This window comes from Neoarius graeffei, chromosome 1, assembly GCF_027579695.1.
Source record: "Neoarius graeffei isolate fNeoGra1 chromosome 1, fNeoGra1.pri, whole genome shotgun sequence".
NCBI classification, from domain to species: domain Eukaryota; kingdom Metazoa; phylum Chordata; class Actinopteri; order Siluriformes; family Ariidae; genus Neoarius; species Neoarius graeffei.
In genome coordinates this window covers 83930730-83958583 of record NC_083569.1, presented here as the reverse complement: position 1 = coordinate 83958583, position 27854 = coordinate 83930730, and the positions used below count along the sequence as shown (strand labels likewise).

At 47.0% G+C, this 27854-nt stretch overlaps 1 protein-coding gene across 1 annotated transcript in view; it reads left to right on the top strand.

The window, feature by feature from the left end:
- LOC132885317 (copper chaperone for superoxide dismutase-like) overlaps window positions 1-25770 on the top strand; it is a 104054-nt gene extending 78284 nt beyond the window's left edge. The window contains exons 4-7 of the mRNA XM_060919855.1: window positions 19000-19137; window positions 19341-19515; window positions 25441-25501; window positions 25762-25770. Coding sequence (XP_060775838.1) covers window positions 19000-19137; window positions 19341-19515; window positions 25441-25501; window positions 25762-25770 — 383 coding nt within the window. The remainder of the gene's footprint in view (window positions 1-18999; window positions 19138-19340; window positions 19516-25440; window positions 25502-25761) is intronic.
- The last annotated feature ends 2084 nt before the right edge of the window (window positions 25771-27854 follow it).

The window sequence follows — 27854 nt, the reverse complement described above, 5'->3', positions numbered from 1 at the left end:
TTATACGTATTTCCCCACACCACTGAGCAGTAATTTAAGTACAGTAAAACCAGGGAGCAGTAAAGAATGTGGAGTGAATTATAGTCCAGGACGTGCTTAGCTTTACTCAACACAGATATGCTTCTTGATAGTTTCATTAGTATGTATTTTATATGTGATTTCCAATTAATTCTATCCAGGGGCACCGCCAGAAATTTTGGGCCCCATGAAAGATTATAATTTTGGGCCCCCCAACTTTGCCCACCCTTGTCACAATTGCACTATTGTCATTATTTGACTTTTGATAGCCCATGGACCTTGAGTTTGTGACTTTGTTATTACATTTTATGTATTAACCTACCAGGGACTAGATGAAAACTGGTCAGTGACTAATTCTGGTGCATTTACAATCACAAATGAAAATTCAAGATTTTGCCACATGCCTTCTTGTGCTAGGACAATTGGTAGTGAAATGTGTGATGTGACTGCTAATAAATCATAGAAAAAGTTTTCTACCCAGCATCAAAATACCTATGGAAATCCCATGGATTGTTATGTGTTAGGTAGAAAGCTGTGTGTACTGTTCTGCAAAAAGGGAATATGTTCAAAGCAAAGTGTGTCTAGACAGAAATTTGAGCGTAACATTCCACACACGTAACCATGTCAAACACTTGACTGGTGTCCGTTATTAGCAACACTTTAATCTAGCAAACTGTATATGGCACTCGCTCATTAAAAACTTCAATCCTAAAGCATTTATGGGTTGTATTGCTGCTTACCTCCTTCTCCAAAGGGGGGTTCAGTGGTTTGGTAGGGCGGAGGTCCCCCTGAGGCTGAATCTGTGCATATTTAGGGCACCCCATTAGTTATGAAACTGGTTATTAGCACTAGTTATTAGCACCAGCATAATGTAATATTTCATCTTGTTTATCACACAAGTCAGTTCAGTTATTAAAATGGAAAAAATGTCACTGTACAAACTGTAAAAGTGTTCTCTTGATAGGCTAATCCAACCACGTTCATACTGTTCATTTACCATTCGCTAATATTTTGAACACACATGTGAGCGATTAGCTACCTTTCTTTGGGAAAAACTGAGTGACCAGTTCCCTGCCTCTCCGGTCCCTCTCAGCTTTCAGCTGCCTTTCTTTACGTTTTTGACAGCCACTCTTCATATTTAACAATCATAGACTGTACGCAGGTGGCACGGTGGTGTAGTGGTTAGCACTGTCGCCTCACAGCAAGAAGGTTATGGGTTCGAGCCCCGTGGCCGGCAAGGGCCTTTCTGTGCGGAGTTTGCATGTTCTCCCCGTGTCCGTGTGGGTTTCCTCTGGGTGCTCCGGTTTCCCCCACAGTCCAAAGACATGCAGGTTAGGTTAACTGGTGACTCTAAATTGACCGTAGGTGTGAATGTGAGTGTGAATGGTTGTCTGTGTCTATGTGTCAGCCCTGTGATGACCTGGCGACTTGTCCAGGGTGTACCCCGCCTTTCGCCCGTAGTCAGCTGGGATAGGATCCAGCTTGCCTGTGACCCTGTAGAACAGGATAAAGCGGCTAGAGATAATGAGATGAGATGAGACTGTATGCACTCCATTACTGGCAGGCTGGCTGCTGCACCACGACACAGCAGCAAGTAGCGTTGCACTGATCAGCACACAGATTTAACGCATCGCACTTCTACCAGAACTGGACCGTACCATTTCGCAAAAGGGGGAGGGTTAAATGACAATATGTTGAAGAACTCAAGAAATAGACAACCTTGTTCAATTAGCTCATTTTACCAGATGGAAAATTGCATTGTTGTTATTTCAAAAGTCTTATTAAAATCATTAAAAGCATATTATCAGCCCCTTAAAGGGCCCCATGGCAGTGCTGGGCCCCTAGAATTGTTCTAACCTTTCCCCCCCTGGTGGCGCCCATGATTCTATCATCTATTATTACCCCAAGAAATTTATTATTAGAAACTCTTTCAATATCAACACCATCTACCTGTACATTTATTGCCCTATTTATTTTATAATTATTAATCAACATGATTTTTGTTTTAGACAGATTTAATGATAATTTATTTCAATCAAACCAACTTTTTAACCTGCACAATTCTGAGGAGATTATGTTTTCTAACTCATGTAAATTTGTTCCAGAACAAAACATATTTGTGTCATCTGCAAATAATACCATCTTAAATATCTTTGCTACATTGCACATATCATTTATATAAAGAATAAACAGTTTAGGACCCAATACTGACCCCTGAGGGACCCCACAATCAATATTCAAATGAGTTGAGACAGTCACCCAACTTCACAAATTGTGTCCTGTTGCTCAAATAACTTTTTATCCAATTTAATACAACTCCCCTTATCCCATAGTGTTCCATCTTATTAATTAATATATCGTGATTAATAGTGGTGGCACGGTGGTGTAGTGGTTAGCACTGTCGCCTCACAGCAAGAAGGTCTGGGTTCGAGCCCCGTGGCCGGCGAGGGCCTTTCTGTGTGGAGTTTGCATGTTCTCCCCGTGTCCGCGTGGGTTTCCTCCGGGTGCTCCGGTTTCCCCCACAGTCCAAAGACATGCAGGTTAGGTTAACTGGTGACTCTAAATTGACCGTAGGTGTGAATGTGAGTGTGAATGGTTGTCTGTGTCTATGTGTCAGCCCTGTGATGACCTGGCGACTTGTCCAGGGTGTACCCCGCCTTTCGCCCATAGTCAGCTGGGATAGGCTCCAGCTTGCCTGCGACCCTGTAGAACAGGATAAAGCAGCTAGAGATGATGAGATGAGATGAGATGATTAATAGTATCAAAAGATTTTTGAAGATCAATAAAATATCCCAGCGACATATTTCTTATCATCTATAGAGTTACTGATTTCTTCAGTTGATTCCATTAGTGCCATCTCTGTTGATCTATTTGCTCTAAATCCATATTGACTATCACTGAGTAGTTTGTATTTTTCAATGAATTTATCTAATCTGTTATTGAATAGTTTTTCAAGAATTTTGGAGAATTGAGGAAGTAAAGAAACAGGTCTGTAATTTGTGAAGTTGTGTTTGTCCCCAGATTTATACAATGGAATTACTTTTGCTATTTTCATATTGCTTGGAAATGTACCGGTTTGAAATGATAAGTTACAGATGTATGTTAATGGTTTAGAAATCCCCCCAATAATAGTTTTCACTAGTTTCATTTCAATATCATTACAATCTGTGGATATTTTATTACTACATTTATTAACTATATCAATAATTTCCTTCTCATCGAATGGTGTAAGAAACATAGAACAAGAATTCCTCTTTATAATATTATCTATACAATCACCATTTGTTACTGGATCAGAGATATTTTGAGCTAATCTTGGTCCAACATTAACAAAAAAAATTATTAAAACTATTAGCAACTACATCCATGTTATAATTTTCAACACCATTGTCATTAAAGTATTTAGGGTAATGTATTTGTCCAGAGCCATCTTTAATAATACTATTTAATATATTCCATATTCCTTTAATATTATTTTGTTATTATATATTAATTTACCATAATAATCCTTCCTACATCTCCTTATGATACTCGTTAACTTGTTTTTATATTTTTTATATTTATTTTCTGCCTCTTTGGTTCTTAATTTAATAAATTCTTTATATAGAGTGTTTTTCTTCTTATAGGCGTTTTGTAATCCCTTAGTAATCCAAGGTTGGTCATTATAGTTTTGTTTAGTACTATATTGCTTCAGTGGGCAATTTTTATCTCATCTCATCTCATTATCTCTAGCCGCTTTATCCTTCTACAGGGTCGCAGGCAAGCTGGAGCCCATCCCAGCTGACTATGGGCGAAAGGCGGGGTACACCCTGGACAAGTCGCCAGGTCATCACAGGGCTGACACATAGACACAGACAACCATTCACACTCACATTCACACCTACGGTCAATTTAGAGTCGCCAGTTAACCTAACCTGCATGTCTTTGGACTGTGGGGGAAACCGGAGCACCCGGAGGAAACCCACGCGGACACGGGGAGAACATGCAAACTCCACACAGAAAGGCCCTCGCCGGCCCCGGGGCTCGAACCCAGGACCTTCTTGCTGTGAGGCGACAGCGCTAACCACTACACCACCGTGCCGCCGCAATTTTTATCATATAATAATTTGAATATACTTAAAAAGTTATCATATGCTCCATCAATGCTATTCTCTATATAAACTGATTCCCAGTCTTGTGTTAATAAATCATTATTTAATGCAAACATGGCCTCCTTAGTCCTAACTCTTCTATACTTAAGTTTATGGTCTGTCACATTTCTCTTATGATTACAGTCATAAATTGTAAAAACTGGTAGATGATCACTAATATCATTGATTAATATTCCACTTATAATGTTATTATCTATATCATTGGTAAATATATCATCTATTAAGGTAGCACTATGGTCAGTAATTCTGGGGGGTCTGGTAATTTTTGGGTGAAGACTCATACTGTACATGGTATTAATAAATTCCTCAGTCATACTGTGCTTATTAGGGTTCAACAGATCAATATTAGTATCCCCACAAATGAAGATAACTTTTTTATTATCTACTGTAAATGTCTTTTCTACTCAGTCCTTAAACGCCTCTATACTAGTTTCTGGCGCTCTGTATATACAGCTAATTAATACATTTCTACTTTTTTCAATATTAATTTTGATTGTTAAACATTCAAATAAGTTATCAATCACCGCTGTCATGCCATCTATTAACTTATAATTCAAATTACAGTCCACATACACCGCCACTCCTCCTCCGCCTTTATTTTTCCTATTTATATAATTAAATTCATATCAGGCCAGTTCAAAATCCACTCCTTTCTCCAGGTCAATCCAGGTCTCCGATATGGCAATTATGTTGAATGGATGAGTAAACTGACTTAAGTATTTCTTGATGTGTTTGAAGTTAGCGTGCATGCTTCTGCTGTTGAAGTGTATTATTGATAAATTTCCCACAGCCTCAGTGGACTGATTGTACTGTTCCTCTGTGTAATAGTGGCAATTGTCATTAATGGTTGAAAAAAGTTATTGTCCGGGTCTATGTCATTTTCTGTATCCAATAGTTTATGGTCAGTGAATTCATGTGGTTTCAGTTCCAGGTTTTCATAATCAACAAGCATTTGCGTGAGCCGAGTAGTGTTCCGGGTAATGGATGAAAGAGTTATTTCGGTGTGTGTCTGTGGCAGCGGGGGCATGGTCAAGCGCCGGTCTGTGACAGGAGGGCAGAGTCAGGGAAGGTAAGTGGCAGAATCACTACACCTGACGGCAATTAACCTGTGTTTGTGTGTCTTCCCAGTGACCGCGCCCTACTTAAGGAGGGAGAGCGAGAGCAGAGGAGCTCATCTCCGGACTAGACGCTGGCTGTTTGGGTGTCTAATCAATATCATATTGTTCACTGAAAAGTGTGGCAATAAAGCCTTTTTGCAAACCTGATCTCTGTCCTGCCGTCCTCTGTGCTCCACCCACCCCTAGTGAACCGTTACAGTGGTGCCAAAACCCGGGATCAGAGTGGAACACCAGCAGGTCAGCCCCATGGAGTCCTCCCCGTTCGCCGACCTGGTCCACGCCCTCGCCACGGCCCAGCAAAGCCAGCACCAGGCGCTCGTCAATCTCCGGAAGGAACAGGAGCGACGATTCGAAGCCCTGGTGCTGGCCCAGCAGGAAGGCCGCGAGGCGTTCCGGCACCTCCTCGCGTCGGCGGGGTCCACCAGCGCTCCGGCTGCGGGCCCGTCTCCCCTCACCGTTACCAAGATGGGTCCGCAGGATGACCCCGAGGCTTTCATCACGTTATTCGAACAAGTCGCAGAAGCCTCGGGGTGGCCGATGGAGCAGCGCGAGGCGCACCTTCTCCCCCTCCTAACGGGAGAGGCACACCTGGCCGCGCTACAGCTCCCCGCCGACTGCTGGCTGGCCTACGCGGACCTCCGCCGGGCCGTCCTCCAGCACGTGGGGCGCACGCCAGAGCAACAGCGCTTCCGCGCTTTGCGCTTGGAGGAAGTCGGCCGGCCGTTCGCGTTTGGCCAGCAGCTCCGGGACACCTGCTGGCGGTGGTTGAGGGCCGACAACCGCGACGCCGAGGGGATCATCAACCAGGTGGTGCTGGAACAATTCATCGCTTGCCTACCAGCAGGAACCGCGGAGTGGGTCCAGTGCCACCGACCGGCGTCACTGGATCAGGCAGTCGAGCTGGCGGAGGATCATTTGGCGGCTGTTCCGGCGGCAGGACAGCAGACGGCATCTTCTCTTCTCTCCTCTTCTCTCTCTCTTTCTTCCCCTCCTTCTGTGTCCCGTCCTTGCCCCATTCCCCCACCACGGAGATGGGGGCTGGCGCCACCCCAGCCGGCCCACCACACCCGCGGTGCCCTCCCGTTTCTCCCTTCTGTGTCTGTCTCTCCCCCACCTCAGGTGAGTGAGCCCCAGAACACCGGTGCAGAGGGAAAGCCCGGGCCGGTTTGCTGGTGCTGCGGGGAGCCGGGCCATCTTCAACAGCAGTGCACGGCAATGGAAATGGGCGCGGTGGTTCGGATCCCCGACGCGCCAGAGGCCGCCCTCGATCGGGCCGGAGCATATTGCATACCAGTGAGTATCCAAGGGGCTACATATCAGCCATTGGTGGATTCTGGTTGTAATCAGACCTCAATTCGCCAAAGCCTGGTTCAAAACGAGGCATTGGGGGGAGCACAGGGGGTGAAGGTGTTGTGTGTGCACGGGGATGTTCACTGCTACCCTTTGGTGTCAGTCCACATTTTTTTCAGAGGGGAAAAAGCCATAGTGAAGGCGGCGGTTAATCCTCGCCTTACCCACGCTTTAATTTTGGGGACTGATTGGCCGGGATTTGGGGAATTAATCAGTCACCTAGTGAAGAGTGGGTCCTGCCGTAGTTTAATAAGGGGAGATCCTGGTGTCGTGTTGGCGGGAGCAGCTGTCACAGAGCCATCTACGTCAGCTCCGCATCAGAGTGAGGAGCCGCTGGCTCCTCCTCTCTCTATTGGGGAATCCCTCACAGATTTCCCATTAGAACAGTTGCGAGACGAGACTCTGAGGCATGCGTTTGACCAAGTGAGAGTAATCGATGGTCAAACGCTCCCGCCGAACGCCACCCCATCCTTCCCTTACTTCGCGATTATGAAGGATAGGTTATACCGAGTGACGCAGGACACTCAAACTAAAGAGCGAGTCATGCAGCTTTTAATTCCAAAGAGCCGCCGGGAATTGGTATTCCAGGCGGCTCACTTTAATCCCATGGCTGGACACTTAGGGCAGGATAAAACACTGGCCCGAATAATGGCCCGGTTCTATTGGCCAGGGATTCGCGGCGATGTCTGTAGGTGGTGTACGGCGTGCCGCGAATGCCAGTTAGTGAATCCAGCGGCCATTCCAAAAGCGCCTTTGCGCCCTCTACCGTTAATCGAGACCCCGTTCGAAAGAATTGGGATGGATCTCGTCGGGACATTAGATCGGTCAACACGAGGGTACCGCTTTATATTAGTTCTAGTGGACTATGCAACGCGATACCTGGAAGCAGTGCCTCTTCGCAATATCTCAGCACGCAGTATTGCGGAGGCACTCTTCCGCGTTATCTCCCGAGTTGGAATCCCGAAAGAGATTTTGACTGACCAAGGCACCTCGTTTATGTCACGTACACTGAACGAACTGTATGGGTTATTGGGTATTAAGCCGATCCGCACCAGCGTGTATCACCCACAAATGGATGGTTTAGTTGAACGGTTCAACTGCACCCTCAAGGACATAATTAAAAAATTTGTAAGTGAGGACGCACATAATTGGGATAGATGGCTCGAACCCTTGCTCTTTGCAGTGCGAGAGGTCCCCCAAGACTCCACGGGGTTCTCCCCGTTCAAATTGTTATACGGGCGTAAGCCGCGCGGCATCCTAGACATGCTGCGGGAAAATTGGGAGGAGGGACCTTCACCAAGTAAAAACGAAATCCAATACGTTATTGACCTGCACGCAAAACTCCACACGCTCATGCACCTAACTCAGGAGAATTTGCGGCAGGCCCAAGAACGACAAACCCGCCTGTACGACAAGGGTACGCGCCTTAGGGAGTCCGGACCGGGAGAGAAAGTACTCGTACTGTTGCCCACATCGAGCTCCAAATTAGTCGCCAAGTGGCAAGGACCCTTTGAGGTCACACGGCGAGTCGGGGACGTTGACTATGAGGTGAGGCGAATGGATAGGGGCAGGGCGCTACAGATTTACCACCTCAACCTACTCAAACTCTGGTACGAGGAGGTCCCCGTGGCGTTGGTGTCGGTGGTTCCGGAGAAGGCGGAGCTGGGGCTGGAGGTGCAAAAGGCAACATTGGCATCGTGTACCTCTCCGGTCCCCTATGGAGACCACCTCTCCCCGATCCAACTCGCGGAGGTTGCCCAGTTGCAGACCGAGTTTTCGGACGTGTTCTCGCCCCTGCCCAGCCGCACCAACCTCATAGAGCACCACATTGAGATGCCCCCGGGGGTGGTAGTGCGTAGCTGCCCTTACAGGTTACCCGAGCACAAGAAAAAAGTGGTTCAGGAAGAACTCGAGGTCATGCTCGAAATGGGCATCGTCGAGGAGTCCCACAGTGACTGGAGCAGCCCGGTGGTCTTGGTACCCAAGGCCGACGGGTCGGTCCGGTTCTGTGTGGACTATAGAAAAGTCAACGCAGTGTCTAAATTTGATGCGTACCCAATGCCTCGTATTGATGAGTTGCTCGATCGGCTAGGCATGGCTCGTTTTTACTCGACGCTGGATTTAACAAAGGGTTATTGGCAGATCCCCTTGACTCCATTATCCCGGGAAAAAACGGCCTTTTCCACACTGTTCGGCTTGCACCAATTCGTCACACTTCCGTTTGGGCTGTTTGGGGCGCCTGCTACGTTTCAGCGGCTGATGGACAGGGTCCTCCGCCCCCATGCCACCTATGCGGCCGTATACCTCGACGATATCATCATTTATAGTAATGACTGGCAGCGGCACTTACAACACCTGAGGGCCATCCTTAAGTCGCTGAGGCGAGCGGGTCTCACAGCCAACCCAAAGAAGTGTGCGATTGGGCGGGTGGAAGTACGGTATCTGGGCTTCCACTTGGGCAATGGGCAGGTGCGTCCCCAAATTAACAAGACAGCAGCAATTGCGGCCTGCCTGAGGCCCAAGACCAAAAAGGGGGTGAGACAGTTCCTGGGGCTGGCTGGCTACTATCGTAGGTTTATACCTAATTATTCGGACGTCACCAGCCAGCTGACTGATCTCACTAAAAAGGGGGCACCAGATCTGGTCCAGTGGACGGAGCAATGCCAGCGGGCTTTCTCTGAGGTAAAGGCTGCACTGTGTGGGGGGCCACTATTACACTCCCCTGACTTTTCTCTCCCTTTTACATTGCAGACCGATGTGTCGGACAGAGGGCTGGGGGCGGTTTTGTCCCAGGAGGTGGAGGGGGAGGACCGCCCCGTCCTGTACATTAGCAGGAAGCTGTCAGTGCGTGAGGGGCGCTACAGCACTATCGAGAAGGAGTGTCTGGCGATCAAGTGGGCGGTCCTTGCCCTCCGTTACTACCTGCTGGGGTGCCCTTTCACCCTCTGTTCGGACCACGCGCCCCTCCAGTGGCTCCACCGAATGAAGGATGCCAACGTGCGGATCACCTGTTGGTATCTGGCACTCCAACCCTTCAACTTTAAGGTGGTCCACAGGCCGGGGGCGCAGATGGTCGTGGCGGACTTCCTCTCCCGTCAAGGGGGGGGGGGGGGGGGAGTCGGCTGCAGGCCGGACAGCCGCCCGGCCTGAGTCGGGCAGTCGGGGTAAGTGGCAGCAGGGGTGTGGACAAGCGCCGGTCTGTGACAGGAGGGCGGAGTCAGGGAAGGTTGTTAGGACTAGGACTGTTTTGGCCTCTAGAGGCCGCTGTTATTTCCTTTTCATGTCGTGTTTATTTTGGCCTCTAGAGGCCGCCACTGTTCCTGTGTTTTGTGTTTGTGTTAATTGCCTAATTATCTTCACCTGTGTCCTTAATTAGTTTGTGTATTTATACCCCTGAGTTCAGTCCTCTTGTCACGGAGTCTTTGTGCTGTTATGTTTATCTCCAGTTTCCTTTGTACTGTGTTTTTTGATCTTCTTAGCTTTTGTATTTTTGCACTTTGCTTTTCTTTTGGATTATACTCTTTGTTTTTTTTTTTTGTCTTTTCTTTTGCCCTGTATATAGTGTATATAGTTTAAATAAACCTTTTTGATTCTTTTTCTACTTCCGCCTCACACCTCTGCATTTGAGTCATCCCCCTGGTGGCCTAGTGGGGGTTTGCTGGATCATCACACCAACGAACCAGGTTCGAATCCCAGCAAAACCCTAACAGAAAGACTCCGTCATGACCGACTCAGCAGAGGCTGCTTCAACTGTCTACCCGGCCAACCTTCAGGGAATTATGGCAGCTTTGACACGCTTCGGAGCGACCATGGACGCTCATGGACGTACGCTCACCAGCCAACGTGAGGCCCTCGCTCACCACGAGGAACTGCTTCAGCAAATTGGGAAAACCCTGGCACAGCTGACATCTCTGCCTGCATCTCCTGCTCCTGATCCAGTTCCTGCTCCTGATCCAGCTCCCACTCCTGCTCCAGTGCCTCCTGCAATGCTGCCTTCTTCACCTCGTGAACCCAGCCTTCCTGCACCACAGAGGTATGACGGCAAGCACAGTGAGTGCCGAGAGTTCCTTACCCAGTGTCAACTCACCTTTGAGCTTCAGCCTACCACCTACACTACGGATCGCCGCAAGATTGCCTTTGTGATCACCTTATTAGCTGGTAAGGCGCGAGCCTGGGCTACTGCTATCTGGCAAAGACAGGGACCTGAGTGCTTTGATTTCCAGCTGTTTTCTGAAGAGATGCTTCGGGTCTTCGATCAGGCAGACATCAGTACCGACGCAGCCCGAAAGCTCATGTCCATCCGGCAAGGAGGAAGCGTCGCAGATTACGCCATCTCGTTCCGAACACTCGCAGCAGTAAGTGGATGGAACGAGACTGCCCTGGTGTCAGCCTTCCACCATGGTCTGTCTGACCCCATCAAGGACGGTCTGGCCTCTATTGGATGCCCAAGTGACCTCGAAACCCTCATCTCACATGCTATTCGTCTGGACAACAGGATGAGAGAACGCCACCAAGCCTTGAGCCCCCCCAGCCTCCCTACCTCTACCTGGAGACCGTCTACCTCCTTCAGTGACTGTCCAGAACCCATGCAAGTGGGTCGTACTCGCCTCTCCGCATCTGAGAGGGAGCGCAGAAGGAGGGACAAGTGCTGCATCTACTGTGGCAAGCCTGGTCACTTCCGAGCATCATGTCCCGAACTCTTGGGAAAAGGACCGCCCCGTCCAGCCGAGGGAGGGTTGTGACGGGGCCTACCCTCTCTCCCGGACTCCCTGGCCAAGGAATCTACATCCCGGTCTCCATCTCCTGGGGTGAGTCTGTCCACTCTTGTCAAGCTTTGATAGACTCAGGGGCGGCTGGGAACTTTATGGATATTCACTTCGCCTAAAGCATCAATATTCCGACTGCACCTCTTGAAGTCCCACTGTCTGTGTCTGCCCTCGATGGCCAAGCGTTAGGTGATGGAAGAGTCACCCAAGTTACTTCTCCAGTTTTCCTCCAGTCTCAAGGTCACAAGGAAGAAATATCCCTGCACCTGATTCCTTCACCTGAGTTCCCAGTTATTCTAGGCCTTCCTTGGCTTACTCGCCACAACCCTCGCATAGACTGGGTAACAAGCCAGGTTGTGGAATGGGGCCCTGCATGCCATGCCTCTTGTCTGCTCTCTAGCTCTCCTGTGTCTCCTGCCGAGCCCCCTGATCTCACCGAGTTATCTCAAGTTCCCACAGAGTACTGGGATCTCAAGGAGGTATTCAGCAAGAGCAGGGCCGCCGTTCTTCCTCCGCACCGGGCCTACGACTGTGCCATCGACTTGCTCCCTGGGACTACCCCTCCTCGTGGCAGACTGTTTTCACTCTCTCAGCCAGAACGCAAGGCCATGGAGGAATACCTCAAAGATGCCCTGGTCTCTGGGTTTATTCGACCCTCCACTTCACCTGCTGGAGCCGGCTTCTTCTTTGTCGGCAAGAAGGATGGGGGGCTCCGACCATGTATTGATTACAGGGGCCTGAATAAGATCACTGTGCGCAACCGATATCCCCTTCCGCTGATGTCCACAGCTTTCGACCTGCTCCAAGGCGCCACCGTCTTCACCAAGTTGGACCTACGGAACGCATACCACCTCATCCGTATCCGACAGGGAGACGAGTGGAAGACTGCCTTTAACACCCCGTCTGGGCACTACGAATACCAGGTGATGCCCTTCGGACTCACCAACGCACCAGCTGTTTTTCAGGCCCTAATCAACGACGTCTTAAGGGACATGATTAACCTATACATTTTTGTCTACCTCGACGACATCCTTATCTTTTCCAAGACCGTGCAGGAGCACCGCCACCATGTCCGCCAGGTTCTCCAGAGGCTGCTACAGAACAATCTGTTCGCCAAGGCCCAGAAATGCGAATTTCATGTTCCCGAGGTCTCCTTTCTGGGATTTATTGTACGGACAGGCCAACTCCAAATGGACCCTGCCAAGACCCTGGCCGTCCGGGATTGGCCTACTCCCAAGTCCGTTAAGGAGGTTCAGCGGTTCTTAGGATTCGCTAACTTCTACCGCAAGTTCATCAGGAACTTCAGTTCTGTGGCAGCACCCATGTCAGACCTCACCAAAGGGACAGGTGGATCTTATGGCTGGTCTCCTCAGGCAGAAAAGGCGTTCAAAGACCTCAAGGACCGCTTCTGCACGGCACCCATTCTGGTTCTCCCGGACACCTCCCAACCATTCATCGTGGAGGTGGACGCCTCGGACAGTGGTGTCGGCGCGGTGCTCTCTCAACGTTCGGAAGGAAAGCTGCACCCCTGCGCTTACTTCTCCCACCGCCTGAGTCCTGCTGAGTCCCGGTACGATGTGGGGGATCGAGAACTGCTAGCGGTCAAACTGGCCCTTGAGGAGTGGAGGCACTGGCTGGAGGGAGCACAACATCCATTCCTGGTTTGGACTGACCACAAGAACCTGGAGTACCTCCAGCAAGCCAAGAGACTGAACCCTCGACAGGCTAGGTGGGCCCTGTTTTTCAGTCGGTTTGACTTCACCCTCTCATACCGCCCCGGCTCCAAGAACACCAAACCTGACGCACTGTCCAGACTGTTCTCTGCCACTAACAGGGAGAATGAAGTCGGGCCTATTATCCCTGTGTCCCGGATTGTGGCCCCTGTCCGCTGGGGTATTGAGGAGGCTGTCCGACGAGCCCAACGCCAGGACCCCGGTCCTGGGACGGGGCCACCAGGCCTCTTGTACGTCCCACATCAAGCCCGGGCCAAGGTTCTCCAGTGGGGTCACTCTTCCCCTCTCACCGCCCACCCGGGAGCTCGGAGGACCCTGGACTTCCTGAAAAGACGCTTCTGGTGGCCTAACATGGAGAAGGAAGTAAGGTCATTTGTCCTGTCCTGTGAGGTTTGCACCAGAACCAAGAACCCACGACAGCGTCCCCAGGGTCTCCTGCATCCTCTGACCATTCCCCGGCGTCCCTGGTCCCACGTGGCAGTCGACTTTATCACGGGTCTCCCTGAGTCACAAGGTAACACGGTCATTTTGGTCTTAGTTGACAGATTCTCCAAGGCCTGCCGCTTCATACCACTGTGCAAACTCCCCTCTGCTCTTGAAACTGCGAAACTTTTGTTTAATCATGTCTTCCGAGTCTTTGGTCTTCCACAGGACATCGTCTCAGACCGAGGGCCCCAGTTCTCCTCCCGAGTGTGGCACGGGTTCTGCAAGGTCATCGGAGCCACTGCCAGCCTCTCCTCTGGGTTTCACCCACAGTCCAATGGTCAGACGGAGAGGCTCAACCAGGACCTGGAAACCACCCTGCGAGGCCTGGCTATGGATAACCCGACATCGTGGAGCACCTGGCTGCCATGGGCGGAGTACGCCCACAACACCCTGCAGTCATCGGCCACCAAGCTGTTGCCATTCCAGTGCCAATTCGGGTTCCAGCCACCTCTGTTCCCGGACCAGGAGGAGGACGCGGGGGTGCCCTCGGTCAACCAATATGTGAGACGGTGTCGCAAGACCTGGAGCAAGGTCAGGAAGACCCTCATACAGACCTCCAGAACCAACCAGACTCAGGCCAACCGCCATAGAAGACCTGCACACGCTTTCCGCCCTGGGCAGCGTGTTTGGCTGTCCACTAAGGACCTTCCACTGCGGGTGGAGAACCGCAAGCTTGCTCCTCGCTACATTGGCCCCTTCAAGGTGGTGCGCAGGGTGAACCCTGTCTCCTACCGGCTCCAGTTGCCCCGGACTCTGAGGATCAACCCCACTTTCCATGTTTCCCTGTTACGGCCCGTACTGACGTCTACGTATGCCCCTGCCCCTAGGAACCCCCCACCCCCCCGCATCTTCCAGGGGCAGACTGTGTTCACTGTGAATCGCCTGCTTGACTCCCGCCGGGTCCGCGGCGGGTTGCAATATCTGGTGGACTGGGAGGGCTATGGTCCTGAGGAGCGCTGCTGGGTTCCTGCTCGGGATGTCCTTGATAAAGAACTATGTCGGGACTTCCATTCGGCCCATCCGGATCGCCCTGGGAACGTCAGGAGACGCTCCTAGAGGGGGGGGTCCTGTTAGGACTAGGACTGTTTTGGCCTCTAGAGGCCGCTGTTATTTCCTTTTCATGTCGTGTTTATTTTGGCCTCTAGAGGCCGCCACTGTTCCTGTGTTTTGTGTTTGTGTTAATTGCCTAATTATCTTCACCTGTGTCCTTAATTAGTTTGTGTATTTATACCCCTGAGTTCAGTCCTCTTGTCACGGAGTCTTTGTGCTGTTATGTTTATCTCCAGTTTCCTTTGTACTGTGTTTTTTGATCTTCTTAGCTTTTGTATTTTTGCACTTTGCTTTTCTTTTGGATTATACTCTTTGGTTTTTTTTTTTGTCTTTTCTTTTGCCCTGTATATAGTGTATATAGTTTAAATAAACCTTTTTGATTCTTTTTCTACTTCCGCCTCACGCCTCTGCATTTGAGTCATCCCCCTGGTGGCCTAGTGGGGGTTTGCTGGATCATCACACCAACGAACCAGGTTCGAATCCCAGCAAAACTCTAACAAAGGTAAGTGGCAGAATCACTACACCTGATGGCAATTAACCTGTGTTTGTGTGTCTTCCCAGTGACCGCGCCCTACTTAAGGAGGGAGAGCGAGAGCAGAGGAGCTCATCTCCAGACTAGACACTGGCTGTTTGGGTGTCTAGTCAATATCGTATTGTTCACTGAAAAGTGTGGCACTAAAGCCTTTTTGCAAACCTGATCTCTGTCCTGCCATCCTCTGTGCTCCACCCACCCCTAGTGAACCGTTACAGTGTCATGGTTGGGTTTGGTGTAGTGGCACTTCGGTATTGATTACCGTACAGTTCCGATAGCATCACTGGTATTTGTCCAAGTCCTCGATGTTTCGTATGACCAGAACTCTCGCCTCCTCCGGTGTACCATTCAGCTTGATTAATACTTTGCAGTTGGTGATCCATGTAAATTGAATTTTGTTTTCTTTCTTCAGATGTCGTGCTTTTCTGGCAATGTCATCATTGCGTTTTGTCAGGTGCTCATTGATGTAGACGTTTGTACCTTTCAGTTTCCTTCCTTGTTTCAACAGTGTAGCTTTATGTTTCCGGCTGATGAATCTCATGATGATGGCGGTTTTCTCCTTGTCTCTCCTGGGTAGAATGTGGCAGGCCTCAACGTTGTTGCAATCAATATCGATTCCCTTTGAGTGTAGGAATGCCGACACTTGTTGCTCCACAGTCTTCTCAAAGGATGAAATCACAGCAACCTTTTCCTCATCCACACAGACTCCATTCCGGTCCACTATGTGGCCCAAAAACCTAACTGACTGCCTCAGGAAGTAGCACTTCTTCTGTAACAGCTTGAGGTTGTTGGCTCTCAGCCAACTGAAAACAGTCCTCAGACACTCTAGCCCCTCATTGACAGACGGTGCAAAAGACAGCAGATCATCAAGGTAACATAGAAGGCTGGAAAAATTCAAGTCACCAAAGATACTGAGCATCATCTTCATGAAGGATGCTGGACTGTTACATAGGCCTTGAGGCAAACAGTTATATTCATACAACCCCAGTGGAGTGGTAAAAGCAGTGAACTTCCTATCAGCTTCATGCAGGGGGACATTGTAGAAGCTGGATGTCAAGTCCATTGTGCTGAAAATGACATTGCCGGGGGGGCGCTAGAGAGCCTGGGCAAGATGGCAGCATAGTGTGACGGCTCCGTACAGCTTCGCACATAAAATAGCCCTAAACTTTGGCGAACCTGGTCAACTATTTACTGTAGTATAAATAATGCCTAAACCCCCAGCAGCAAAGGAGTGTGTTATCTTCTCGAATGCTCGCAAAACAAGTTCATGTAGCACGAAGACAGCATCTTCTGACAAGAACACCGAAGCTAGCAACATGGCGAATGTAGCCGAAGTGCTGACTGAGCTGAAGTCACTCTGCTTGGAGTTCAGCACGAAGCTGGATGGAATCAACAACCAAGTGGGGGAGCTGACGAACTCTCTCTCAGTGATGGAGAACAATCTAGGTGAAATCAAACGAGATGTGAAAGCCAATGAACGACGTGTTGAGGAGGCCAAAGCCCACATAGCCACTACAGAGGACGCATTGGATAAGATGGAGAGGGCTCTGGCTAAAGCGACAAAGCGGCTCACATACCTGGAGGAAAAGACAGAGGACCTGGAAAACCACGGGAGGAGGAAAAACATCCGACTGTTTGGTCTTAAGGAGGGAGCTGAGGCAGCTTTTGGCTGAACCTTTCAGCACAGAAGACAGTGTGGCTAATATTTCATTGTCTGGTGTGGGTCTTAAATCCAGAAATTCTTTACATAGCTCTATGTAAGCCATGGGGTCTTTTGTTTCACTGTCACCACCAAATTCGGGAAAATTCAATTTAATGGGGAGCTTAGATGTTCTTACACCAGTAAAGCTAGAGGGGCTCTGAGTGTCATATTGAAACCTCACAGGTGATTGTCCTTCTGTCTGATTCACAGGAGACAGTTTGGGCTTGCTGGTGAGTTTTACGTGCCTCAGCTGAGCTTCCCACTGATGGTCACGTCTGTGTAAGCGGTGCACAACTGCATCCTCCAGTTTTGCGACAATATTAACAGCAAAAGTTTTAACTGTCTCAATTTTATTGTCAACCATTTGTCTCAATAAAGCTTCTCTGTTGATGATACTGGTGTTTGATTCAGACACTTGTGTTTCAAGATCAGTCAAACGAATTTTCATTTCATTAAGTGCTCTTCTGAGTTCGTGTATTTCCACTTGGTGGATAGATGCCTGAGACACGGTAACATTTGTTTCATCTTCACAATCATCATTAATTTCTTCTTCCTCATTATTATCATCACCCTCCCCACCTTCAATATTAGAGTTTGTAGTTCTGCTCTCATCCTCACCAAGATACAGGCTACCAAGGGATTCAGTGAGGTGATCTACCTGTTCTCTAAAGGTAACGAGAGGGTGCACTAGATGCGCCATTTCAGAATCAAGGGATATTGGCGGCCTGTCTAACCCTCTCTGTTCAGATGGCTCACGTAATGGCTCTAAAGCCACCTCAGCAAGCTGCTCTGCCATATGTGATGAAAGACAGAAAAGGAAGACTAAAAAGAGGACTATTAGTAGGCGATAGATGAAAATTAAAAGTTAGAAAGAAAGCGCGTTCATTCTTCCTCACTGGGGCCTCCACTGTAACGAACTCGATGTGAGTTGTCAACAAATTCTATAACTTGGTTCATGAAACGCGCTTACAAAATATTTTCAATGTGAATATTTATTGTGTAATGGTGCAAAGTGAGAGAGAGAGAGTGAGAGAATAGCCCTTAGGGCAGAGTCTTTAGTTCAAACACTGCATAAGCAGTATAACCAAAACCGCGCACCGCCCATGTGCTTTCCAAAAACAATCCCGCCAGCAAAAATAGGAAAAAAAAAGGAGCGATCTCACCTCTTCAGATTTTGGTTTAAGTCCAACAGTACATTCCTCAAAAAGGGCATAGAAGAACAAAGTGATCCATCAAAGTGTAGCATTCAATTTATTTCGGACCATTAAAGAATTCTGGAGGATATCAAAATGTTGGCACACCGGCTTCCATCTACCCCCATTCATTCCTCTTTCTGCCTCTCCATTCAAAAAACGAGCACGTGATTTAAAGGGACTATAGCCATAGGATAGGGAGTGAGAAGGTGTGTGCGTGTGACAGTGACAGGGTGAGTGACAAGGAAGAACCCTATAGACTTCCTAGGCTCATGCTCGCCCTGAATTTCTCTTAAAGTGAAGGCAGAAGAACGTTCAGCGCCTGGCCAGGCTTTCTATGTATTAATTTACATAGACATTTTAATATAAAATATAAATAAGTGTCTTAGACAATAGATACTATTTTACGCTACTGATTAATAATCAAAACTTTATGTGGCTGATGCTACAATGTAGTTCAAAATGAGGGCAATTCCACCTGAAAGGCCAAGGATGTAAAAAAAATAAAAATAAGTAGATTTTAGTCTGGATTTACTTCAAACACCTTTAGAGCTACAGAGTATTTTTTATTTTCTCTGGAGTACTATTCCAGATCTTAGGAACCTGAGCTGAACAGAGTATGTGAGAAAGCTGCTCTGTTTCAGGAGTTTAGCAAAATACATTTTAACTTTAGCTATTCAGGTCTTAAACAGGATTTTATAGTGAATGCAGAACCTAATAAGCAGCTGGTATAGCTTGAGTAAGACTGGAGCAAATTTTCTGTGACCTTTTTGTGGTGAGGCTTTTTTTTTTTCATGTGCTGCTGCATTCTTCATTACTTTAAAGTTGCTTTGGATTCAAAGAAAGTGTTTACCAACTGAATAAATGTGAATGTAAAAAGGGTTTTATCTGTTTTTGCAGGTGTGCAGTCGGTGCAGGTGGACTTGGCTCGGGAGGAGACTTTGTTTGAGATGTCACTTTCCACTCGAGAGGTTCAGGGTCTGACTGAGAACACGGGCAGGAGAGCTGTATTGAAGGGGATTAGGGGATCAGAACCAGGTTGAGCTCTCATCTCTTATTAACCACAAACAGCAGCTCATCATGCAGCTGAAGCCTCAGAGTAGCAGGAGTTCATTTAGATTTGTGAAGAGTCGTGCGGAATAAATGAATATAGTGAAGTTCTTCAGAAATCCTGACGAAATCAAGATCTTAACTTTCACTAATGTTGGTTCAATCCTAATCTGTATGTGTGTTTGTTTCAGATCTGGGCGCTGCCGTGGCTATGCTGAGTGGGGCGGGGCCAGTGCAGGACATGGTCCGGTTCCTGCAGCTGTCCGAGGATTGTTGTTTGATTGACGGTACGATTGACGGTTTAGAGCCCAGAGCTCACGGCCTTCACGTTCATGAGCTCGGAGACCTCACACATGACTGCATGAGGTACAGTGACCTCAGACCTTTCACCCTCTAGATCAGAATATGAATGTGAGAAGCGGTGTGTTATATTTGACTCTGGTTAGTAGTAAGTTAAATGAACTGACAGAGATGAAGTGTCTATTCCACACTGAAACAAAGTAACTGTAGATTGTAGCTCTAAGACCTTTCGCATTACTTGCTGTCATCATGCATTTGATGTGTATAATTTATTTATATTTATATCTATCAGACTTTGTCTATTAGAACGAGTTCTCAAATATCTGTAATAGCTTCATATTTTATATTGTATCTCCATATCAGGATAATCAAATTCACCTCTCATCCTGTCTCTTCTCTCTCTCTCTCTCTGCGCGTGCGTGTGAGTGAGCGGGCGGAGCTTGAGTGAGTGGTGCTGAGTGTGGCCGCTGTGCCGGGATCTCTGATCCTTCTCGCATTTTCTAACTCTTTTTCATGTTTTGTTTGTCTTTGTCCTTGTTTGTGTGTTGTATTGTGTGCATTTGTTGAACGTTAGGTGTTTGTGTGGAGTGTGCTTTTTTTTCCTGCTGAGGTCCTGCCTTGCTGGAAGCATGGCGGCCTCGGGCAGAGAAAAGTTTGAGTCTTTAACGCGGCGTCATGGGGTTAAAATAAACTCCAGCGCCAGTGTCCAAGATTGCAGTTTGGCTGTAGGGGAGGTTGTTGGACACGATAAAATAATTTCTGCTGCTCGGATGAATAGTGCTGTGGTTTTGTTTTTGGAGACGGTGGATCTGGCAAACGCCATGGTTGAAAATGGTGTTGTAATTGACGGTGCATTCACCCAAGTGCTCCCTTTAGCGGCCCCTTCTAAGAAAGTGATTATCTCCAATGTCCCCCCTTTCGTAAAGGACGAGGTCCTGATGGAAATCCTTTCTCGCTATGGCAAGCTGATTTCACCTATTAGGAAAATAGCAATATCGACTAGTTCCCCGCAGCTAAAACATGTTGTATCTTTTAGACGTTTTGTCTCTATGACTTTAAACAATGGTCGTGATTTGGATTTGGTTCTTAATGTAACAGTGGGTTTTGTATACTCTATATACGTTTCCTCTTGTTTGATGAAGTGCTTTGGTTGTGGGGAGAATGGTCACCTGGTGCGGGCATGTCCTCAGAGAGAGGAGCCTGCAACCGGTGGCATTGGGGTGGCGAGGGAGGGAGGGGAGAATTCGGCTAAAGCGAATGATTCCATGGGTGATGGTAACACTGTGGGGAGCTGTGCAGAGGGGGAGAGAGAAGTGCCCCCGCCGGAGCCTTTCTCTCCTCCTCAGAGCATGCCCACGGATGAGCCCGTGGAGGGTAGCGTTCTGTCTGATCCTGCTACAGCACCAGACGTTGAAATTCCCCCAGTTAATATAGACGATGATGATGATAATAATGATGATAATGACGCTGGAGATGAGAGTTCTCAGATGGATGCAGAAGAATTAAACCCCACTTTTAAAGTGCCCCGAGCCAGAAACAAGAGGAGATGTACTCAGTCTCATGATACAAGTAAAAATAAATCGGCCAAAGTTCGCAGCAAAGCCAGGTTGAATGAAACAGAAAGTGAGTTTGACTCCGACTGTAGTGTCAGTTGCAGCATGCGCCCGAGTGGCTATGCGTCTCGGTCGTATACTGTAGATGACTTTAAGAAGTTCCTGTCCCAGACCAAGCATGCCAAAAAAGTTCAGATTGATAAACATTTTCCAGATGTTGAACAGTTTATGTCCAAGGCAAAATCTTTTGTAGCGAAAGGTCTTGTTACCAAACAAGAGTCTTACCGTTTACGCAAGTTTGTCACGAAACTAAACGTTCTTTTGGGCAGTACAACTGACATTAATGGTAAATAATAAGCCTCTCATTTGCAAAATGATTAGGTATATGTTGTCGTTTTTTATCTTTTTGTGTTTCATCATGAGTGTGGTTCATATTGCCTCCCTGAATGTGAATGGGGCAAGAGACCCAGTGAAAAGAGCGGAGATTTATGAACTGCTTAGAGTGAAGCGTCTCGATGTTCTCCTACTACAAGAGACACACAGTGACCCTGTAAATACCGCAGATTGGTCCCTAGAATGGAATGGGCTTTCTCTCCTAAGTCACAACACCTCTAGTAGTGGTGGTGTGGCAGTGTTATTTGCGAAGAATTTCATTCCAATATCCTATGATATTTTGGAAGCAGTACCGGGAAGACTATTTAAAGTTAGAGCACGTTTTGAAAATCACGTTCTAATTTTCATTTGTGTGTATGCTCCTACAAATGCATCAGAGAGAGTAACTTTTCTGAACAAATTATCTACCATGGTAACTGGGTGCAGCAGCGATGAATATCTTTTTGTTGGTGGTGATTTTAACTGCACAGAAGGTGACCTGGACAGAAATCATGCAGAGCCACATATGCTGTCATGCAGAAAACTTATCCAGTGCATCCACATGCATGATTTAAGTGATGTCTGGAGAACCTTTCACAGGGGGCAGAGACAGTATGCCTGGATGCATACTCTTGGCAATATGATTTCTATGGCTAGGCTTGATAGATTTTATTCTTTTAAACATCATTTTAATATTTTTAGAAATTGTGTGATTATTCCTGTGGGGTTTTCTGATCATGGGCTGGTTTTATGTGATATTAGTTTAAAAGCTGTGAAGCCCAAAAGTGCCTATTGGCACTTTAATTCATCTCTTGTTCATGACAAATATTTTAAGGAAGTGTTTAAAACTTTTTGGGCAGACTTTAAAGAATGTAAGACATCTTTTATCTCTTTACAGCAATTGTGGGATTTTGGTAAATTACAAATTCAACAATTGTGTAAAAAGTATAGTCAAAACATCATGAGAGACAGAACCCAGTCTATAGAAATATTGGATAGAGAACTAAAAGAAATACAGATGCTGGCTTACTCTACTGGGAATGAAGATATAATTAATAATCTGGCAAAAAAGAAGAATGCACTAACTGAGTTGTTAGGCATTAGTGCTAAGGGTGCTTTGGGCCGTTCAAGGTTTCGGAGTGTGGATCAGATGGATGTCCCATCAAAATATTTTTTTAGTCTGGAGAAGAAAAACGGACAGAAAAGATTCATCCTTTCATTAAAATCTGAATCTGGAATTTTAGTGACTGATGACTGTGGAATTCGGAAGAGAGCTGTGCAGTTCTATCAAGATCTATACAGGAGTGAACTCAAGGACGGGGGGTCTAGTGGCCTTTTTCTGCATGACCTGCCTCAGGTTTCAGTTGAGTCCCTTGCAGAGCTTGACGCTCCCTTGACACTGGGGGAACTTGAAAGAGCCCTTCAGGGTATGGAGTGTGGAAAGGCTCCTGGCCTGAATGGCATTCCAGTGGACTTTTATAAGTGCTTCTGGGCAGAAATAGGGGAAGACTTACTTGCTGTGCTCAGTGACAGTCTCACAGTGGGGCACCTACTGGTGAGCTGCCGTAGAGCAGTCCTCACTCTTCTCCCCAAAAAAGGCGACCTCACCAATATCCGCTGCTGGAGGCCTGTGTCACTCCTGTGTAGTGATTTTAAATTACTGTCTAAAGTTTTGGCAAATAGACTGTCCAAGGTAATGGACCAGGTCATCCATCCGGACCAAACCTATTGTGTTCCCAGTAGATCTATTTTTGACAATGTTTCTTTAATTCGTGACACAATACATGTGTCTAAGCTTATGAGAATTGACGTAGGATTGGTGTCCTTAAACCAAGAAAAAGCCTTTGACAGAGTGGAGCACAAGTATTTGTGGGACACGTTACTTGCTTTTGGGTTTAGTGAGGGTTTTGTAAATATGATCTGGGTTCTGTACAATGATGTTGAGAGTATACTAAAAATCAATGGTGGTTTAAGTGCTCCCTTCAAGGTTGGTAGGGGTGTGCACCAAGGCTGCTCGTTGTCTGGTATGCTATATTCATTAGCTATTGAGCCTCTTTTGCACAAGTTGAGAGGTGCCCTAAGTGGTGTGGTTTTACCTGGCTGTACTCTGCCTATTCGTCTGTCAGCCTATGCAGATGACATAGTTTTACTAATTACTGGAGGTAGGGACATAGACACAACTTTTAACATTCTTAAAGATTTTAGGACTGTTTCATCAGCTAAAGTTAACTGGTCCAAGAGTGAGGCTCTATTGCTAGGTCAGTGGGAGGGGGGGCACCAAGGCTGCCGGAGGGGCTATGTTGGAAGCAGGATGGATTTAAATACTTGGGTGTCTTTTGGGGAAATGAAAATGTAATGCAGAAAAATTGGGAGGGGGTAGTTGAATGTGTGAATGGGCGGCTAGAAAAATGGAGATGGTTGCTGCCAAAGGTGTCGTACAGGGGGCGTGTCCTCATCATAAACAACTTGGTGGCATCATCCTTGTGGCATCGGCTTGCATGTGTAGACCCTCTGCCAGACCTTCTAAACAAGCTCCAATCTTTGGTGGTGAATTTCTTTTGGGACAATTACCACTGGGTACCACAACCTGTCTTGTTTTTACCTAAGGATGAAGGGGGGCATGGTCTCATTAATTTCCCGAGGTTGCAGTTCGTGAAAAGACTTCTCACTGGGCCTACTGTCATTGCCTGGAAACTCCTCAGCTGTGCTGTTTTAAGGACTTGTGCAGGACTAGGGCTTGATAAATCACTGTTTTTAATTGCACCACAGAACATTGATTGCTCTAAAATGCCTCCTTTCTATCGAGCTTTTTTAAGAATTTGGGGTCTTTTCCAGGTACAAAGGCGGGGACCAACTGTATCTTTACACTGGCTGCTACAGGAACCTGTGGTTGGGGGTGCAAGAATGGACATATCCCTAACTCACTTTCCCACCTTTCAGAGGAGGCTACTTGACTCCAGGATCATAACAATGAAGGACGTAATTAACTGGGCAGGGGCGGATTTCAAGAATGTTGAGAACTTCTCTGCCTCAATAGGATTAAGATGTACCCGGGTAGCCTCAAAACTCCTGGAAAAATGGCATACTTGTTGCACTACAGACGAGTTGAAATTACTCAGGGACTACTGCACAGGAGAGGCATGTCCAGATGTATCTGATGCTTTTCCTGAGCTGAAACTTGGACTTGTTCTTGACGGGAATAATTCTTTATCTAATCTGCCTGTGATTGCTTTGTGTGATGCTACAGGGAAGCAGCTGTAAAATGTCTGTGTGAAGGTGCTAAACAAAAAGTGCCTTTCAAACAGAGTTGACACACCCTGGCGCGGTGTGTTAAAACTAAGCAAAAATGTAAAACCTGAATGGAGAGCACTGTATAAACCACCATTGCCTAAAAGAGTGGGTGACTTACAGTGGAGAATACTTCATGGGGCTATTGCGGTGAATTCTTTTATCTCTGTTTTAAATCATAATGTTGGTCAGGAATGTCCCTTGTGTTTCCAGAGGGAGTCAATATTTCATACCTTTTTACACTGTCCAAGATTAAAGCCACTATTTATGGTTTTAGAGAATTTGTTTAATCGTTTTAATGAAGAATTCTCCACTGAGACTTTTATTCTTGGTTTTAAATATGTGAAACGCAGACAGGATGTATGCCAACTGGTTAATTTTATCCTGGGGGAGGCCAAAATGGCAATTTACCTTACCCGGAGTAACAAGATGGAGGGTAAACCTGGAGATAATGTTTTAGTGATGTTTTTTTTCTCTGCTAAAGTCTAGGTTTTTAGTTGATTTTCGTTTTTACAAACTCATGCAGGATCTAGAATCCTTTGAAACCAAGTGGTGTTATAAGCAAGCAGTATGCTTTTTAACTAATGATGAGTTGCACTTTAGCCATCTTTTGTAGATGGTTTTATTTATTTACCTACTTATTTTAGTTATTTATTCTTCTACCCCTTTGTAGTCATTAATTTGTAATTGTATAACCTTTATGGTAAATAAAGAACAAAAAATCTCAAAATATCTCTCTCTCTCTCACACACACACACACACACACACACACACACAGTTGTGGTGAGCACTACAACCCTTTTGGGAAACAGCATGGAGGCCCACAGGACACAGAGAGGGTATGTTTACTTTTGCTCAGTGAAATAGTGATATCATATTGGAGCATAATGTGACACCTACAGGATATTCAGTCTCATTCAGTCAGTTCACTTAGCTAACAAAGTTTGGGCTGGTGTGTGTTAATATAGGAATCACCCTGTCCATCATGTTTCAAAGGGGAGAGAAATTCAACTTATTTCCTTACATATGGCAATATATGACAGGCTTGTAAGCGAAACTCCTCCTAAACCATTTGATGGATTTTGCTGAAACTTTACAGTTGGAGTAGACCAACAGTACAGTCTTGTCCATGAGCAACTGGAACGTAGCAGGAGCCCCAAGTAATCCAAAAGGAAGCGTGACAAATTGTTGTAATCCAAACAGTGTGGAAAAGGACGTTTTCTCTCAGGATAGAGGAGTCAAGGGGATCTGCCAATATCCCTTCATTAAATCCAGTGTCAAATAAAAGAAAGCAGCACCTAACCAATTGAGCAACACAACAATGCGAGGCATTGGGTATGCATTGAAATTAGACATTGTATTGACTTTCCTGTAGTCCACACAAAACCAGACCGACCCATCAATCTTGGGTACCAAGACCACTGGGCTGCTCCAGTCACTGTGTGACTCCTTGATTATGCCCATGTTGAGCACGGCCTTGAGTTAATCCTGAACCACCTTTTTTTGTGTGTTTAGGTAAGTGGGAAGGGCGGCTATGCACCACCATTACTGGGGGCGTTTCAATGTAGGTGGGTGTGGCTGGGAAGGGGCGAGAACACATCGGAAAATTCCTCTTGCAACTTGGCAACCTCTGTGAGTTGGGCTGGTGAGAGGTGGTCTCCACAAGGGACTGGAGTGGTTTGAGTTGTTGCTTTTGTCGTTTTTAACTCTGGCCCCAGCTCCGTCCTCTCCAGAACTAATGATGCCAATGCCACAGGGAGTCAACATTCTAATAGGCTTAATAATGCTCATTCCAAAGTTTTAATAGGTTGAGGTGGTATATTTGCAGAGCCCTGCCCCATCCATTTGCCTCACCTCATAGTTGCCGTCCCCGTTTCACCGTGTGACCTCGAAGGACCCTTGCCACTTGGTGATTAATTTGGAGCTCAACATGGGCAATAACACAAGCACTTTGTCTCCCAGAGTGAACTCCCTAAGGCGCGCGCCCCTGTCATACAGCCGGGCTTGACTTTCTTGTGCCTGCCATAAATTCTCTTGGGTTAAGCATATGTGGAGCTTTGTGCGCAGATCAAGAACGTATTGTCAAGTCAAGTTTATTTGTATAGCGCTTTTAACAATAAACATTGTCGCAAAGCAGCTTTACAGAATTTGAACAACTTAAAACATGAGCTAATTTTGTCCCTAATCTATCCCCAATGAGCAAGCCTGTGGCGACGGTGGCAAGGAAAAACTCCCTCAGACGACATGAGCAAGAAACCTCGAGAGGAACCAGACTCAAAAGGGAACCCATCCTCATTTGGGCAACAACAGACAGCATGATTATAACATTAACAGTTTTAACATGAAGACAGTTTCGTTGATGTTATAAACTCTTCATTGATGGAAACTTGAGTGCAAAACTGTTCATGACAACTGCAGTCCTAAAGTTAGCAAGTCAACTGTAGTCCTCAGCCATAAAAGCATTACTGTAAGAGTCCAGAGCATCCTCCAGGTATAACCCTCAACTGTCCTCATGAGGCCATCCTTCACAGGAGTGATGCGATAAAACTCCGACCAGACACAGGGCACCAGGATGGATCAAGCAGGTCCGAGGGGCAGAAGAGGCCAGCATCTCAATCCCAGGACCAACATGTAACTCAGAGGGACAGATGGGGGGGGAGAGAAAACACAGGTTGTTAGGTATGCCCTAAAAATGACACAAGTATTAAATCTGTGTGGTAGGCTTGCAGAGACGAGAGTCTTGACATCAGGCATAATACACAACAATGGCATGTTACTAATATGGTTAAAAAATATCATGACCTGCTCTGGCTGGATGCTTGATTGGGTGATGGGAGCACACTCGTCAGCAATGATGAGATGCAGATGGGACCCTTAGGGCTGGCCAAGACAATTCAGTTACATTTCACTGGGAATGTCTGACGGCCGATTCCCTGCAGGCTACGATAGCCAGTCGAGGTCTCCACCCTCTCCACCAAAAGATTTCCTGTTGACTCCATGTAACTCAGAGGGACAGATTTTGGGGGCAGGGGAATGCAGGTTGTTAGGTATGCTCAATGTCACCTGAATAAGTAGGAACAGTATACATATTGCACTGAGTACAAGCAGGGACTCCAGCAATTAACTATGACAGCATAACTAAAAGGGGAGAGCCAGAAGGTAACACAGGCATGAGGGAGCCCTGGGACATAA